At 38.5% G+C, this 18,484-nt stretch overlaps 1 protein-coding gene and 1 pseudogene across 1 annotated transcript in view; both read left to right on the forward strand.

The window, feature by feature from the left end:
* The window catches only part of LOC133874636 (uncharacterized), a 2,908-nt gene extending 1,206 nt beyond the window's left edge, over window positions 1-1,702 (forward strand). The window contains exon 3 of the mRNA XM_062312509.1: window positions 546-1,702. Within this exon, the coding sequence (XP_062168493.1) occupies window positions 546-1,464 (919 nt within the window). The 3' untranslated portion in view covers window positions 1,465-1,702. The remainder of the gene's footprint in view (window positions 1-545) is intronic.
* A 2,406-nt stretch (window positions 1,703-4,108) lies between these two features.
* LOC133876350 (uncharacterized protein At4g26485-like) lies at window positions 4,109-5,125 on the forward strand (annotated as a pseudogene).
* Window positions 5,126-18,484: the final 13,359 nt, after the last annotated feature.

Below are 18,484 nucleotides of genomic sequence, written 5' to 3' on the forward strand. Positions count from 1 at the left end.
TTTCCAATAATAGTCTCTGGCAAGGGAATTGCATGTGTTTGGCAATTAAGCCATCGTAGTTGTTGCACATTTGATACAATTACCTACAAGTAATGCCATAAATCAGATGCTTTGAGCAACTTGTTGAAATTTATTTGACAAGTCTCATTTGCAGAAGCAGGGGAAATAGTAATAAACTTAGGTGTCATTTTTATACAAATAAGAAATTGGAAGTGTCAATTTTGGTTTTCTGAATTTAATCATTGTGTAATGAGGACATTGTCATATGGGTGTTTGGTGTATGAGAGTATGTAGCTTTGTGAAACAATGCGAAGCCACGGCCTTTAGGTAGTATTATGGCGAAGACTCATGAATCCATGCCGGAATAGGAGAGTGGTATTCTGAAGAGTCCCTCATTGGCCATCTTTTGATGTGCATGATGTGGATAATGTTATATATATATATAATTGCCTCATCATGCTTATGTCCAAAGGTTTCTATGAACATTTTTGATTCATTACAGGGATCTAATACTATGTTTACATTCCATAATCTGGTACCTACAGGATGCATAGAGATCTTGTGAATGGCTTCTTCAGGAATGCAAGAGGCATGCTTCGAGCAAGTGGTGAGATTCATGTAAACCACAAAACTTCAAGGCCATTCTGCCAATGGAATATAGAGGAACTTGCTTCACAGAACTCTTTGACATTGGCTGAGTGTGTTGATTTCAAGAAAGAAGACTACCCAGGTTACAAAAATAAGAGAGGGGATGGTTCGCGATGTGATAAACCCTTCCCTTTGGGAGAGTGCAGCACCTTTAAATTCCAATTGTCCCTTAAAACTAAAACGTCGTGTAGAGGGATAAGGCATTTGGCTCCAGCAGTACATGGAAGATCGCAGCAATTTCAAGGGATGCCGGTCCAAATGCATCAGTGCTCAACTTCAGATAATTTCAATTATCCTCGAGCTGGTTACTTAACAAATATGGAACAAATTTCAGAGGATTTTTGTTTGCCATTAACAGCTAGAAGGATAACACCTTTAGCTTTGGCAGCACATGGAAGATCGCAGCGATTTCAAGAGACTCCGGTCGAAATGCAGCAGTTTTCTACTTCAATTAACTCTAGTCATCCTGGAGCAGGTTACTCAATGAATGTGGAGCAAGTTTCAGAGGATTTGCAGTTGCCGTTAACAATCAGTGCTAGAAATGAATGCTTTGGGATGATTGATGGGCACTTGAATAATCAAACAGAAATGTTTGGAAGAAATATGATTGATTCAAGATACCCTTTTCATGCACCAAGGCTTCATTTTAGAGACTTTGCAGAAATTCCAGGAAGAACCTTGAATGGTGACACATACGTTTTGCGTGAGCTTCAGCGTAGGATCTATATTTTGAGGTCAATGCAGCGGGCAAGGTTGATGTTGGCTGATAGTCACCGACTGAATGCAAGTGGTGCACAGGTGCCGCAGTACCTGTAAATACAGTATGTTTTACAGTACTTCTATACCTGCTGGTTCTTTCAAGTATATTAGGAAGAGCCATGGTACACTTCATTTTTCATTCCATTTCCCAACTGTCCCTTTTGCAAATTGACCATTGAATTTGTGAGACTTATTTGTTAATCCACTGTACGGAAATGAGTGAAAGATGGGTCGGAGAATGATTTTAATCGTTTCTCTATTAGGTATGCATTGGTGTGTAGGACTTTTGAAGCTCTGAGATCATAGCTGTTGCAGTTTCATGTGTTTTGGGATCTGATTTCTTGCGAGCATCCACAGCACACATTCTGTTTAGATGTTATAAATTTAACCGTTTTGTGCAAAATGGTTGTATTGTATGCATGCTGTACCAAGTTGCCTTGGGAATCGAGTTTCTGGAGACATAAAATATAATTGGTTCGTTTGATAAAACTTTTTAGAAGTTATTTTTTTTGTTTTTTTGGTTGAAAAAGTATTATGCAACTAAAGGTGAAAATAATTTTGAGTGTTTTGTGTATGTGATTTGTTAATGCTTAACAAAAAAGCCAAAAGCTTTCCTAAAATTCTTTGTCAAATGAGGCCTATCTTCTCTCTCCTCTACAAGAGTTCTCCGTCTTTCAAGTACGAGCCTCCCGCCTCCCGCCTTCCTTATGAGTGCTTGTTAAGTAGTCATGCATTACGATAGGATCTCCCAATTCTCTGACAAATACAGCCCTTTTGATTATTTCTTCGCATGTACCTGCAGTAGCATTCAAGTAATGCCTTTTGATTTCACTTGTTTCGGCACAAAATAGGAAACGGTCTCTCCAACGCATAAATGGTTGAAAATTCATGTTCTCATCATCTTTGGTAAAATGAAGCCCACTGCGGAGACGGAGAATAGTAAAGAGCTCTGCTTTATTCCTTCATCCCACCTCCTATTTCTTGCCTTTTTTTTTTTTCCCAGTGGAGGGGGGGATAGCCCCTTAAACCAAATATTTTTAGATTTTATAGTTTTTAAGTCCAAATCCAAAAGCTCTTGGGTTGGTCACAAAAAATTCCAATAAAAATTATATAGAATAATGGTCTTTTAAAATGTTATACGTATTTTTACTTTTTTGCCTACGGATCAGGCCGCTACAGTTTTTCTGTGCTTTTTTCCCGTTTTGGCATTTCGGCTCTTCCATTTTTTTTTCTTTCAATTTTTGCTCCTCATGTTCTAGCTTTATTTTCTTTTTTCTTTATTTTTCTTCTCTTGAAGTAGAGAATGCAAAAGCCTAAAAGAAACGGGTAACATAAGACTAAAATGTAGAAGAAAATTATTCGATAAATCTCTTTTTCTCTCCTGATTCTAAATAAAAGTCGATTGACAGTATCACATCAGTAAAGTATGATAAAAGTGTAGTGTATAACATTTCTCTTTTAATTTTTTCTCCTTCATTTCTTAGATAGTCTCATTATTATTTTGACCGGTTATAGATAAGAGTTAATTAATTTAGCTGGTAGTCTGTGGCTATTAAGCCTAAACAAAGGCCATGACTACATTGGCAGATATAATGAACTTCGCTAAATTGCTAGGCTGCCTAGTGCCTGGGTGCGTGCTTTATTGTTTGGGTGTAGGCAGGTAGTGATTGGGTGAAAGAAAAGGTTAAAAGTCTTGTTCATGATATTGTTCTTTAGCACAATATGTTGATCATTGACGTAATTGTTTTGTTGTTTTTTATTTTCACGAGTTGCCTAGGGAGGTGGATCTATTTATGGCTTTTAAGTTATAAATTTACCACTCTACATCCACTTCAATTCTTGCTTCGACAATTCAAGAGGAGGTAGTTGTAAGATTTGCCTGTTTCCAACGGACTAGAATTCTCTCCAGTTGAGAAGAACTAGATAGGAGTCGGTCCCTTATGTTGAGGGATAGTTACAAGACTGCCTCTCAACATAAGGAACTTGCTCTTCTCCATTTCTCCGGTTAAAATTTAACTGAAGAGAATTTTGATGAGTTCCGAACAACTATTTACTCAGAAGCAAGAAGGCCTCACAACTCCCTCTTTATAGAGCTGTCGGAATTGGGTGGAATTCAAACAGATGGACTTGGGATTATATCCAAATCCATTAAGGATCACAACGAAGATACCATTTACAAGTTTCTCTTTCTTCCACTCTTGCGAGGCGAACAAAGAGATGGACACAAATAAATGCACAAAAAGGGCCCAATTAACTAAGTCGACCAAACATGTACAAAATCTAACCCTTCCTAATTCCTATGGATATTCTTTCAACAAGTTGGGCAAACAAGGCCCGACCGAGGATGTAAAGAGGTACCATTAACTAAGTTCATTAACCACGTTGGTACGTAGGTACATGGACATTAAAGGGCCTATATGGATAGAAAACTAGGACACCTCCTCATCACTCTCAGTCGTTCATGCATGCATGCATGGAAGCCATCGAAACTTGTATTTCTTGGGAAATGAGTCGGTGATTTTAATGATAGTAGCATAATTCTTCGTGTCGATTCAAATAATGCTCATTCAATCCAACGGGACGCATGGGCGCGCTCCTCCAAGAGTGCGACTCCTATATATCCATATTAATTAGAAAAGTTAAACACTACTTAGAGGAGAAGTTTGAAGATTTTTAATTTGGGCTAAAGAGAATCAATTAAATGGGTGAGTCTAGTGTAGATAAAATTAATGGAGCAGAGAAAAGAATACCGCATTATAGACTTTATAGTAGCTCTCATAAAATACTGCTTGTGGGTGAGGGAGATTTCTCTTTTGCTGCATGCTTAGCAAAAGCATTTGGCACTGCTGCCAACATGACTGCCACCTCTTTTGATTCCAAAGGTATCGTTTCGGACTGCAATATACTACCTCTTCCAATATCTCTTTAAGTGTTGGTCAACATTCTTTCATTAATTTATTCTTCTTACATATACATTTGTTTCTGTCGTCTTCCCTATATATATATATGTTTGTTTACATACTTTTGGACTTCTTTCTAACTGGGAGCTGTTCGCCATGCATACCAAAGAGCTATTGATGACTGAATATTCTAATGACATGAGCAATTTGAAAGAACTGGAGGAGCGGAGATGCACTGTTTTGCATGATGTGGATGCCCGTAATATGAACCGACACCCTCTCCTTCATTTCAAATTGTTCGACAGGCCAGGATAACCTTCAATTTCCCTCATGCTGGTTTCATTTGGAAGGAACATGATGAGTACCAAATTGAGTAAGCTTTTATGTTTTATGTTTTCTTTTTTCTGTCTTGAATGTTTTGAAAAAGTTCATGATAATGGCCGGCCACTTCAACCAGACACATGCATATCGACATCTAAAATCAAACGTGCAATCGGTACGGTCATGGTCTCTAATTAATGAAAATGATGTTTTTTTTCAGGCTTCACAGGATGTTGGTTAGGGGATTCTTGAGGAGTGCAATGGACATGCTGACAGAGAATGGAGAAATTCACATTACCCACAAGACGGCTTACCCTTACACAAAGTGGGAGATAGTGGAGTTAGCAGAGGAGATTGGGTTGTGTTTGCTTAAGAAAGTTCGATTTCATTCATGGTACTATCCAGGTTACATTAATAGGAGAGGGTCTGGGACTAAAATCAACGAAACATTCCCTGTAGGAGAATGCAGAACTTTCAAATTCGCCAAGTCATGGTAAAACATCCCGTTCAACAATTACAATATCGTGTTCAACGTGTTTTAGCCCTATTACTAGTTAAAAACGCTCTCTAAAAAACCTCTATTCTCTCTCTCTGTCTCTCTGATAAGCTCTTCGCAACAAAAGCCATGGGAGGAGAGAAGCTCAAAGCTTTTCTCCCCCTTCTCTTTCTTCATTTTTTCTTCTCTATCCCTCCCTTTTCTCACTGCTAACGCCTCCCATATCCTGCTAGAATTTTTTATAGCCTTATTTACCTCTTTGAAGGCCTTATCTACCATTTCAAAGGTCATGTTTATATCTTCGGAAGCTTTGTTTATTTTTTCCTTAGTACTATCATTGGTTATCTTCTTCCTTCAACATGTCTCTGGCCAAATTTGTCAGGATTTTGGATTGAATTTTTTGAAGTTGGATTTACTTTCCTCCACCAGCTCTTGTTTGACACGCGTGCCACCACTTTGTTCCCTGTTGTCTTCCGCCTCCGCCAACACCAGTCATGCCTCCATCAGACCTCTCCTCATTGAAGCTTGGCTTGCATGCATTTGCGAGTGGATTTCACTCGTTGGTGCGTGTTGCACACGCTCCGTCTCGTGTATAGCCCTCCACCTTTACTTGCCGCCAGTCTCCTTCCTACTCTGCCACATACGCCAGATGTCGTTGTGCCGCTCATTGTTTTTATTTTTTTATTTTATTTTATTTTATTTTTTCGGGTTGTTAAAACTATCTTCACCTTTGGTTTTGTTTTAACCGTTATCAGTGTCTTCTCTGTTGTGGTGATTCACCTCTGTGTGTGATATTGTAATTGTTTCTTTGGTTGGCTATAGTTTGGGTTTTCGGACCTTTCGAGGTTTGGGGCCCTTACGCATTTTGACTGTGCCATTCGTGGTGTACCTTACCAAATCACCTTTAGTGGTAACCACTTTTCTTGATCTTTGTACCAAGGATATATACGACCGCATCATTTATTTGTTGTATTCCCTTTTATTATCTGTTTATCTACAATGTTGTAGTTATTTTTGGATCCTTTGTTGGGTTGCCATGCCCTATGTTTTTATTTAATATAATCTTTTGTTGAAGTACTTTTATATATATATACTAGTTGGATGGTACGTGCAATGCACATGCTTAATTGGTTCCCGTTGTTATGCATCACTATAATTGTTAACATTATAATTTTAATATCATACATATATTATAGAATAGATTTAATATCTAGATTATTAAATAAGTATACATTGAATTTTCTTAACAAAAAAAGTAAAATTGTAAAATAATAAAATTGAGTAAATGTGATATACCAAAAGAAAATAGAAGAGAGTTAATTTAGATAGCACACATATGTTACTTCAAACCAAAAGGTACATACAATTGTAATTATATCAAATGTTTTTTCATTATAATGCATCATGAACCTTAAAAAGCATCATGCATGAATTATCACCACAATAGCATATCTTTTTTTATATTTCCCTTTCAACGGTCCTAATAACCTATACATAAACACTACCAAATCAGTCTTATAGACAACAATTCCACAGCTCCATAGCTGATGTATCTCTTTTTAATTTAACATGTTGGAGTACATTTGTGACAACCACTAAATGAGTAAGCATTGCCTCTTAATGTTTTTATTACCAATTAAGGACTTCATTTTTTTTAGGGGGGCATAAATGACGATTTTATAGACCATATTCTTCTCTCAAAACCACCATCAACCTGCATGTGCAACAGTTCTAGTGGAGACCCACGGGTGTACTCCCTTGTAGCTTGTAAACCAAATGCCATGCTAGTACTATTTGTTAATCAAACCAAAACAATAAATCAATTTGCTAAAATAGTTACGGTTCTTGGGAAAAAAGAAAGAAAGAAGAGGATATTTTCGTCAATATTTGTTTCCTTTTTTTTCTCCTTAGACTAAAGAGGCATGCCGTTATCTTAAATTCCACAAAGCTCTGCTATCAAATTTTGAAACTATCATCATTCATCAAAAAAAAAAAAAACACCATTTCCTTGAAACAGTAAGAAAAATCCATCGAGGAAGTTGCAAAAGAAGCAACATGTCCATTTAAAGCAGATGTATTTGGTGCATTGTTCTTCTACAGTACGTACACTATTGTTCTCTTTTTGTGCAAAGTTAGTAGTAAAAATCAAGGGGGCAAAAGAAAAATGAGCAATAATGCATAACAAATAATGTAAAAAAAGATGCCAGCCAAATTTGAATCCCACCACTTGCACACACCAATAGCTGCAGAATTAAGAATGACTCAAAAGAAGCTTCAATGGGATCTATAAAACACACAAAAATGAAGAACAATAAGTAAAAACGCATAAAGGCACTATAAAATTATCGAATCAGAATTTATTTCCATAGGAGCCTTTTTTTTTTTTTTTAGTGAATGCTTAGCTTAAACAAAATGTAGGTCCCAATATCTGAAAGTTCCAATTAAACTCACAAAATTAAAACACTCCTTTTATCTCAAAGCAGGTGTTGCGATTTGAAATGGCATGATTTAAATGAAAAAGGCCAAAAAAATATAGTTTTCCTAAAATATCCTTTACATTAGTAGCACAAATTTTTATAAATGCCTTGTTTGCTTTCTGAAAAAATGTGAGGTAAATACAGGAAGTTGAAGAAGTATGAGCTTCCACTTTTGAAAAGTTTCAAATATTTTGAGCCATCCCAAAAAGGAAAAAGTTATCATCTATTTTCATACGGATGGAAAGGTATATAAAGACATTAAAACATTAACCAACTTCAGCAGAATTAAATTAAAGAAATTAAAAACTAAATTGTAGGTATGTATTTTAATTTAAATCACAATCTAGTCAATACCCAGAACCCCAATACTCCAGAATCCAACAAAACCAACTAAAAACCAAAGAAAACAAGCAAGTAAGCTCAAATTCCAGACCTTGATGTACGTGAATGGTACCACTGCCAAATTTAGTGCCGCTCTTGTTGTGGAACTCTATCCAAGCCCTGTTCTTGTAAAAGCACACGCATTTCCAGTCCGAAGTGTCGTTTGGGGACGAGGCAGTGCCCACGAAGCTGGGCAAAAGGTCCACCGGGCTGTTAAGCGAGTTGAGCATTAGTATGTTGGCGTGTGCTTATAGCTATGATGATAGGAACTCTCAGTAGTTGGAATGGAAATGGAAGATAGTTTATAGATAAAGACTCCAATTAGGGAATGGAGACAACCACAAATGACATAAGTCAGTACAATAATCAATACCATACCCCTACGTCTAGACTTGATCTTATACACACAACTGTTAAAGAAATGATAAACGAATGATAACTACCCACTAAGCTAATGCTGATAACTGCCCTTCACTACTGAACGTGCAATCCCCACTAAGAGACTGCATGTTGATAGCTAACACACGATTGCAGAGTGATGGTCACTCTGCAATGCTAACCCCTGTTTCCACGCCCCTGTTCCCACGACCCCCATGATATCCTTGTTGCTCCACATCTACTGCCATGTAACGTGGGTTGGGTAGAGGTGGCCGAGAGGACTTTCGTGGGTTGCTATTATTCGCCCGCCCTTGAAGAGCAGCCTTGTCCGCAAGGTTGATGGACGAGAACTACTTTTGGAGTGTGTTAGGGTCTTCCCAAGTGGCATCTTCGGGTGCCAAGTGTTTCCATTGGACCAATGCTTCAGTGGCAAACTTGGTTCCTTTCTTGACCCAGCGGTAGTCGAGAATCTGGAGGGGTTCAATGAGGGGCCCAGCATCTTCTGAGAAGGGAGGTAGCGTGGTAGAGATAGAGGTGTCATCCCCATACTGTTTCTTTAGGAGCGAGACATGTAACACAGTATGGACTTTAGACTCCATTGGTAGCACCATGCAATATGCAACTGGACCAATTTCTGTAGTAATCTGGAATGGCCCGAAATATTTGTTTGCTAGCTTTTGGTGGGCTCGACGGAAGACACTTTGTTGACGGTATGGCTGCAGCTTTAAGTATACCTAATCACCGACGTCAAATTTCACCTCCCGACGCTTGGCATCAGCGTATTGCTTCATGCGATTGTTGGAGTGAATCAGATGGCCTTTCAATTGTCGGAGTAACTAATCTCAGGCTTGTAAGGTGTGATCAACCTCGCTAACTGATGATGCACCATCCAAATAGTTAATCAGACGTGGTGGGGCTCGGCCAAAGAGTGCTTGAAAAGGTGTTGTATCGATCGACTTGTGGAAGCTGGTGTTATACCAGTATCCTGCCCATGCCAGAAAGGATTCCCAACACCTGGGATGCTAGCTTGTGAAGCAACACAAGTACTGTTTGAGGCAGCGATTGACAACCTCGGTCTGACCGTCTGTTTGAGGATGGTATGCCGAACTCATCTTCAACTCGGTGCCTTGAAGCTTGAAGAATTCCTGCCAGAAGGAGCTGAGGAAGATTGGATCACGATCACTTACTATGGAGCGTGGAACACCATGCAATTTCATGATGCCGGAGACAAAGACCGTAGCTACTGCCTTAGCTGAATATGGGTGGCCCAGAGCAAAGAAATGTCCATATTTGGTTAATCGATCCACAACTTTTTTCCTGTAGACATAGGTAGGCCATCGATAAAATCCATGCTAATATCTTCCCATACCTGTGTTGGAATTGGCAGTGGCTGGAGGAGTCCCATAGGAGATCAGGCTTCATGTTTATTTCTTTGGCAGACATCGCATGCTGAGACAAAGGCTTTTACGTCAGCTCTCATGGCAATCCTGTAGAAGTTTTGGGCTAGCCTCTTGAGAGTCCGCAGGATTCCAGAATGGCCTGCAAATTTGGAAGAGTGGAACTCCTGTAGGATTTCATTTTTTAGAGTGGATGTGGGAGGGATGACAATGCGTCCCTTGAAAAATAATATGCCATCATGCATCTTGTAGTGGGACATAGTTGCTGGAGTTTGCTGCAGTTTTTGGTGAAGTGCCAGCAGGTACGGGTCAATGTTATTGATCTGCTTCAGATCCTCCCATAAGCTGAATTGAGGGCTCGAGATTCCATCCAGTGTTGGACTTGTGATGGATAGCAGCAATAGGCTATGGGGCATCCTGGACATAGCATCAACAGCTGAATTCATGCGTCCTGGCGGATAAATAATTTCGTAGTCATAGCCGACTAGCTTGGAGACCCACTTTTGCTGCTCAGGAGTGACTATGCGCTGCTCCAACAAAAACTTGAGGCTTTTTTGGTCAATTTGGATTTGGAACTTTCGACCTAGGAGATACGGTCGCTACATTTTTATGGCTTCCATGACAGCTAACATCTCTTTTGCGTAGATTGCCCATGCTCGTTTAGATGGACCAAGCGCCTTGCTCAAGAACGCAATGGGACGCCCTTGCTGGCTCAAAATTGCTCCAATCCCAAAATCAGAAGCATCTGTTTCGACAACAAATAAAGTAGTACAATCAGGTAATGCCAAGACCGGGGTTGTGACCATGGCATTTTTTAGTTTGTCAAATGATGTTGCAGCTGCCAAGGTCCAACCGAAATTCCCTTTTTTGAGGAGTTCTGTCAATGGTGCTATGATCAGGCTGTAATTCCGCACAAACTTGCGGTAATATCCAGTTAGGCCGAGAAAACCCCGCAGCTCGGTGATTGTTTTGGGTGGAGGCCAAGATTGCATAGCGTCGATTTTGCGGTTATCAACTCGAACTCCTTCTTGTGAAATGATGTGCCCGAGATAGTCCACCTCGCGAGCGCCAAATATGCACTTGGAGGGCTTGACATAGAACTTTTGAGCACTTAATATCTCGAAAAATTTTCAGAGATTTTCCACATGTTCGTCCCACCGTTTGCTGTACACAAATATGTCGTCAAAGAATACCAATAAGAATTTTCGCAAGTAGGGTCGAAATACCTCATTCATGGCTGCTTGGAATGTGGACGGAGCATTGCAAAGACCAAATGGAATTGCGACATATTCATAGTGCTCGCTATGAGTTCTAAATGCCGTCTTGTGGATGTCGTTGGTATGGACCCGGATTTGATGATAGCCAGCCCTCAAATCCAATTTAATGAAATGGACAGCCCCATGCAATTCATCTAGCATGTCATCCACCGTAGGAATTGTAAATCGATCCTTAATGGTGACTGCATTAAGGGCCCGGTAGTCGGTACAGAAGCGCCATGATCCATCTTTCTTCTTCACTAGGAGTATTGGTGAAGAGAACGGGCTGGTGCTAGGCTGAATGAGCCCAGTATTCAACATCTCGGTCACTTGTCTCTCTATCTCATGTTTTTGACAATGTGCATAGCGGTAAGGTTTAACATTGACTGCTGAATGTCCTTCTTTCAAGGGAATTCTATGATCGAAGATACGTGAGGGAGGAATGCTCTCTGGTTCGTCGAGTAGGTGCTGGAATTCCCTGAGTAGACTCTGAATTTCGTGTGCTAATGGGGCTGCATCTATCTTTGTTTTTACCAAGGGTACCACAGCAAACAACTCCCCTCCACCTTGCACTTCTCGGTCCATAGCTTGAATCATTATCTCCCGTGTAGGCTGCACTGTCTGGGCTACTAGCTTGATGGGCTGATTTTCCCATTGGAAACTCATGGTCATTTTTTTCCAGTCTCATAGCACGGGACCCAGATTTTCCAACCACTAGATTCCCAGTACTATGTCTATTCCATGTAATGGTAAGGAGTACAATGTTGTACAGAACTGGAAACCTTGTATGGAAATCATGACATTCGCATACCTTTCAATGCATCGAAGCTTTTCCCCGTTTGCCACCTTGACCGTGAATTATTCCGTTGGTGCTACTGCAAGTTGAAGTGCATGGGCTCTCTTGTGGTTCACAAAATTGTGGGTCGATCCACTGTCGATAAGGATCACCAAGGTCCTCCTTCCGATGGCAGCCTTGACCCTCATAGTTTTGGGCCCATTGCAGCCGGCAATGGCATGGAGTGAGATAAGCGGCTCTTCTTCCTCTGCACAATTGCCCCCTTCGGATGCCCCTGTGAAGTCTACAAGCTCATCATCTTCTTCAGTGGTGTATGCTTCAATTAAAAAGGTTTGTGGTTTTTGGCATCGATGTCCGGGTGTGAATTTCTCATTACACCCGAAACACAATCCTTTCTCTCTGCGTTTCTGCATCTCCTCCCAAGACAACTTCTTGGCAGCCCCAGAAGAGTAAGTTCTGGAGGTCAGTACAGCAGATGTCACGGCTGTCTGTCCCGTGGTTGTTGCTGCCTGCCCAGTAGATCTTTGTATGAAGCTAGTGTATGGTGGTCGTGGACTATCACCCCGTGGGTTCTTCCGAGTTTTGGAGAGGTTTTCGTCCCCCATGCGTGCCAAATCAATAGTGTCACGAAGGGTCTTGGGTTTGAACATTCGCACTGCTGAGACAATGTCTGATTTCAGCCCTCCAAGGAATGCTCCTACTAGTGCTTTTTGGTGCCAGCCATCCACCCGATTTGCCAGACGCTCGAACTCCTGCTGGTACTCACATAATGTTCCGGTTTGTTGTATCTTGGTGAGAACTTCATCGTAGTCCTCCATTTCGGTAGGACCAAACTGAATCAACAACTCGTGTTCAAAGGCTGCCCATGTGATGGGGGCCTGTTCTTCCTTGTACAGCTTCTGCACCTATTGCCACCATTGGTTGGCTTCACTTTCAAGATGAAAGGCTGTCAGTGACACCTTTTGTTCCTCCGGTATTTGCTTGTAGTCGAAGTGTTGAACAACCCGATTCAGCCATACGTTGGGGTCATCTCCCGAATATCGCGGAAATTCCAACTTAGTGTACTTGTTCGATCCCTTAGAACCACTTGATTGCTCGGAATTATGATTTCCGTAGCTCTGAAACGATCCTTTCTCCTTGTCTGTTGATGAGTCGCCCTTCTCAAAACCCTTGAAGAAGAGTTCCTTAATCTCCACAAAGCTGGATTGTGAATCCATATTCATCTTCTGCACGCCTTCCTTCAGCTCTTGCATTTCTGATTCTAACTTCTCGATACGATCCTTATTTGTTCCCATGATTGAAACACGGCTTTGATACCAAATTGATAGGAGCTCTCAGTAGTTGGAATGGAAATGGAAGATAGTTTATAGATAAAGACTCCAATTAGGGAATGGAGACAACCACAAATGACATAAGTCAGTACAATAATCAATACCATACCCCTACGTCTAGACTTGATCTTATACACAAAACTGTTAAAGAAATGATAAACGAATGATAACTACCCACTAAGCTAATGCTGATAACTGCCCTTCACTACTGAACGTGCAATCCCCACTAAGAGACTGCATGTTGATAGCTAACACATGATTGCAGAGTGATGGTCAATCTGCAATGCTAACCCCTGTTTCCACGCCCATGTTCCCACGATCCCCATGATATCCTTGTTGCTCCACGTCTACTGCCATGTAACGTGGGTTGGGTTGAGGTGGCCAAGAGGACTTTCGTGGGCTACTATCATCTGATATCATAAAACTCAAGAAAAAAAAAAAAAAAATCTGAGCAAAAGCAAAAACCAAGATGAGTGCAGAAATTTCTGTAAAATATTCAAAAACCACCAAATCATACAAAACTCCATATCCATGAACAAAAAAATCACCCAAAAATAAAAGGACACAACCAAAGAAAAAAAATAAAAATTGTCTTACAGGGAGGATTAAGCTGGAGCCTCCTCCTAGTCGAAAGCGGAGATTTGGCCGCAGACGATTCGAAAGCGGACTCGTCCTTTCACCGGCTTCATGAATCTGATTCTAACCAGAAACCGTAGAGGCAGAAGAAGAAGACAGAGGAAGCAATGCCCACCTCTACCAAACGCATCAACAAAATTGATGCGTTTGGTAGAAGGAATCGTCATTCGGTATGGTTGGTGTCCTTCGCGGTATGGGTGTTCTTCTTTCTGTCGAGAAGAAGAAAGAAACGGCTGGAAGAAGAATAATGAAAAGGGATGAAATACCTAAAAACCCTTAAAATATCTTATCCATGAGAAAACCAACCTGGGCAAAACGGTAACATCGAGTGGTACAAAAAAAAAATTGCGGAAAAAGAAAAATTGAAAGACAAAAGAATCCCTTGAAAAAGTCGACTCTTCACAAACTTAAAGGGCAAAAGGGTAATTTAATTTAAAAGACACAAATACCCAGTAAATTTCTTAACCAAACGAAGGGTAAACCGGGGCAACATAGTAATTTTAAAATGTAAAGAAAGGTTGAAAGACAAAAATAACCCTAACTGATTTAACTCTAATGAAGAAAGAAGGAGGGCAGAACCGTAAATATAAAAACAAAAGACAACAATAACCCTGCCTTATTTAACTCCAATGAAGAAAGATAAAGGGCAAAATAGTAAAACCGCATGTGTCAAACAAAATGCACTGTACAAGAGGCTTTCACACTTACAATATCACACGGATAAAGGCAAGATAATCTTCCTTTCATACTTGCTCTAAAAATTGTTGAATTGTCACCTTTCCTAAATGATGAGCTATCCTGTTTACTTCTCGTACCTCATAAATTGTTGTATACTTCATGAGCGGAGACTTTTGAACAATTATCGTTGGTTTTCATATGTTTCACATTGTACAATTCATTTAGAAGTATTTTAATGGTTTGGTTGTATTCATCTAGTCAAAGTCATCATGGCCAAATTCAATCACGCTTTAGGATCATTATGCTTTGAATTACGTCATTGATATACGTCATATACACAATCATCTAGGAAAAATACTTCCTACGATTGATGAGATTGTTTGGCAAATATTTGTACATAATAGAGTAATAAGTTGTTAATTTTAAAATTAATAAAAAGTGATGATATGATATAAAGTAAAAAAAATAAAAAATTGTATAGAAAATAAAAAAAAAATTGTATTGTAGTAATTTTTTTTTTATTTGAATGGTAATAAAAAATTATTTATGTAATATAAAAAGGTGAAAAAAATAAGAATATTTTGATATTTATTGTTATTGAAAAATATAAAAAGGTAAAAAAAAATATACATAAATACTAAAAAGCACTACTCTATTTTATTACGTTCTTTGTCAAACATACCCGGATAACTGCAAAAGAAATGCGAAAAAAATAAACTAGTCCCCTATAAAAGTTGACTGAAATCCTCTACGGTGCGGCCGAAAGACTAGGGAATTTTACATCTTTAATTTCCCCCACAATTACATTAATTTCCCAATGATTTTAGCCTCAAATTAAAAGGCTGAGCCCTCTACATTGATCCACAGCTTCAGGGGGAAAGGAATTTGACTATGACATTGCGCATTGGCGAAATTGAAAACCTTCATTCTCCTAACTTAAGGGAAACTCGATCACATTGCTTTTACTCTTATTCAAGAAATTGTCAATTTAATAATTTAATTGATATCAACATACTCTCCCTTACATTCTCAAATTCCTCCTTAACAAGTCAGGTCTAACACGTGAAATATTTAACTAAAATTAAAGTGAATAGATATAGAGTTAAGATTCAAACTGTAGCCAGCGTTTGTTCCTCTTCGACTCTTTTTGATCGGTTCTTGGCAGTACTTCCCTTGCAACAACTAATATTAGGTGTTGTTGCATGCCTTTTTCGCTTGAGGCTCCAAAACGAGTCATTTTGCTCTTGTTTACCGCTTCGTGAGACCCTTAGAAAGACCTAGATCCTTTTTAGGATCCATTGCCAATTTGACTTCCAATGCATGGAAGGGACCAGTTTGTTTATCTACCGGTAGGCCAGGGGGTGGATATAATTCTAAAAGAGTAACTGCTCTCAAAAATTAATTCATTAAAATAATTAACTCAGAGGGTTACTTGTAGCACCTTCATACTAATTAACTCGTAATTAATTGTATTTGTTGAGTATACATGTGTGAGTATACGTAGAAAGGTTTGAGTCCCTTTATACTAATTAACTCGTAATTAGTTGTATTTGGTGAGTATAATTCTGGCTTGAATGACTGTGCTTGCTGGTTTGGATAAACTTGTTTCCTGCTGGTGTTTGCTGGTTAACAGTGAGTAGGATTTAGTTCTTTGTTGTTTTATGGTTCCAGCTATCTTGGTTGCTGCTTGTTGTAGCTTGTTTGTGGTTAGATGTTGTGGGTTTGCTTCTGTTTGCAGTAGCTGCTTGTTGCATCTTGTAATGTTTTGTGGTTGTGATGTTTGCTGCTGTTTTACGGTAGTTACTTGAGTTAGTGTTTCCTTTTGGAAGAGTTCCAGTTTTCACCGGAGAGTTGTATTGTTTTGGTGTTGGTTATAAAAGTTTTAATTCATCAATAAAAATTAAAAAGCTTGCGTCCCGCATTGAAAATATATATGTCATAAGTGTGAGTACGGGGTTGATATAGTATATAGTTGGGCCTAAACTCATAAGCTTAAACTTTTAGATTGAGTGATGTCTCAACATTCTATATTATGAGCTCATTAAAAAACTTTCCAAATTATCAATCTCTAGCTTTAAGAATATACACAGCTTTCAAAGGATCATAACTACAACATTTAAAAGCTTCTGTCTATACTATGCAAGCAAACCTAACTATACGAGGCTATGAGCCCTAGACTACACTTCACATCTTCAACCCAACAAAATGCTCAACCCAATAAATTGATTAGACAAAAAAGTATATTATGATTATTTTTCCAAAAATATGGCCGTGTCTGCTAATCCTTTTGAAACGGTGTTTTTGTGTTTTGGTTGAAAATGTATTTTGAAGTGACATAAAGTTGAAGGTAAATGATATGTTTATATACTTTGTACGTACTCACATTTGATGTAGGAGTTATACATGTGAGATGGGTTTCATATATATATATATATATATATACATACGTCTTACACTAAATATGAGTATATATATGTGTGCAATATTTATAAAAAAAAAAAAAAAAAAAAGTGTACAAATAACACATCTCCTCGATACATTTATAAATATCCGGTATGTTTTTAATTAACGCAAGAGGACTGCCTATACCTCTTGTTACATCAACCATAAACGGTCTTTTATTATAGCACCACATACGTATTTTACAATTAATTTATGTGTCTATTAAAGTGTCGCAAGAGTTCCAGAAACCATTGAAGGTTGAATAAGAAAAGTCTTCAATTTTGCTGTTGTTGCCTTATCTTTCCCGACTTGGGCATTTTGTAGAGGCTATTAAGAGGGAGCTTCACTTTTTTCAATCTATCCATTTTGTTTATGCTCCTAGAGAATTAAATTATGCAGCACACGGCCTCGCAAAGGAGGCTTCTGGCTTTTGTTTAGATCGTGTGTGGTTTGAAGAGACTCCCAGTTATATTTCTGATGTTGTTCTTAGGGAACAGATTGTCCCTAGATCCTAATTATTGGATCACTATTTGATGATTTATGAAGAATAATTCGAGTTGTTAAAAAAAAGAAAAAAAAAAAGAAAAAAAAAACTCCAAGCCAAAGTATTAATTAAGAAAGACTCGAAACATTGCCAAAGTATTTACCAATTAATTAATAATCAAAACATCAAAATAAAGCACTATCGAGTTCGAGAAAATGAATTTATATTGGGAAGTGGATAAACGCGTAATCTAATATTGTTCGACACTTGCCCGCCTCTCTTCTTCTTCTTCTTCTTCATTTTTTTTTTAATTCAAATTTTTTAATTTATTTATTTTTTAATTGAATAGGAAAAAGGTTATAAGGGAAATCTTTCTCATTAATCTTAATCTTGATGAAAGTAAGAATAAAAGAACTTGTGAAAATACTACCAAATATAAGGTGGATAACGGCTCATTTAGCTAAAACATGTGCACGAAGCTAGGTTAGCACATCTAGAAACTTTCAAAGCATTCTAACTTTAAAAGACAGAAAGTTTTAATCTGATATCCGAAATACAAGAAGCAAAATGCCAAGAAAAAAAAATATATACACGGGCTGATTCATGCCCGCCTCCGCTTGTTAATTATTAGAGAGATGATCAATAAGAGAGTCTTCAAGTATATATGTAATATACTGCAATATCGATCATTTTAGATCTACAAATTATATTTATTATTTTTAACCTATTTCTGTGATATCAACTATTTTTTTTTTTTTATTAACATTTAACGTAAAACTAATTAATTGCTTATTTTAGTTAGACTCGTGCCAACTAAACTTGATGAAATGATCTCCAGCTAGCTCAATTATCGATCCTTCATGATTTGACTTTACTCCAAGGGATCATCCTTTTTCTTTTTTTCTTAATTAATTAGAATTTTTGGTTGGTTTGGATACATAGAAGAAAACTTGTGTTTGGCAACCGAGTGGAATAATTATTCCACTCGGATTTTTTCTAAAACCCACCCACCCGCCCGAATACCCGAATTTGACCCGAATTTTGTTTGAATTTTAAGCTGACAATTTGAGTACTGGCTGGGCCCCACGCGCAGAACAAACTGTC

The sequence above is a fragment of the Alnus glutinosa genome, chromosome 8, assembly GCF_958979055.1.
Source record: "Alnus glutinosa chromosome 8, dhAlnGlut1.1, whole genome shotgun sequence".
Lineage (NCBI taxonomy): Eukaryota > Viridiplantae > Streptophyta > Magnoliopsida > Fagales > Betulaceae > Alnus > Alnus glutinosa.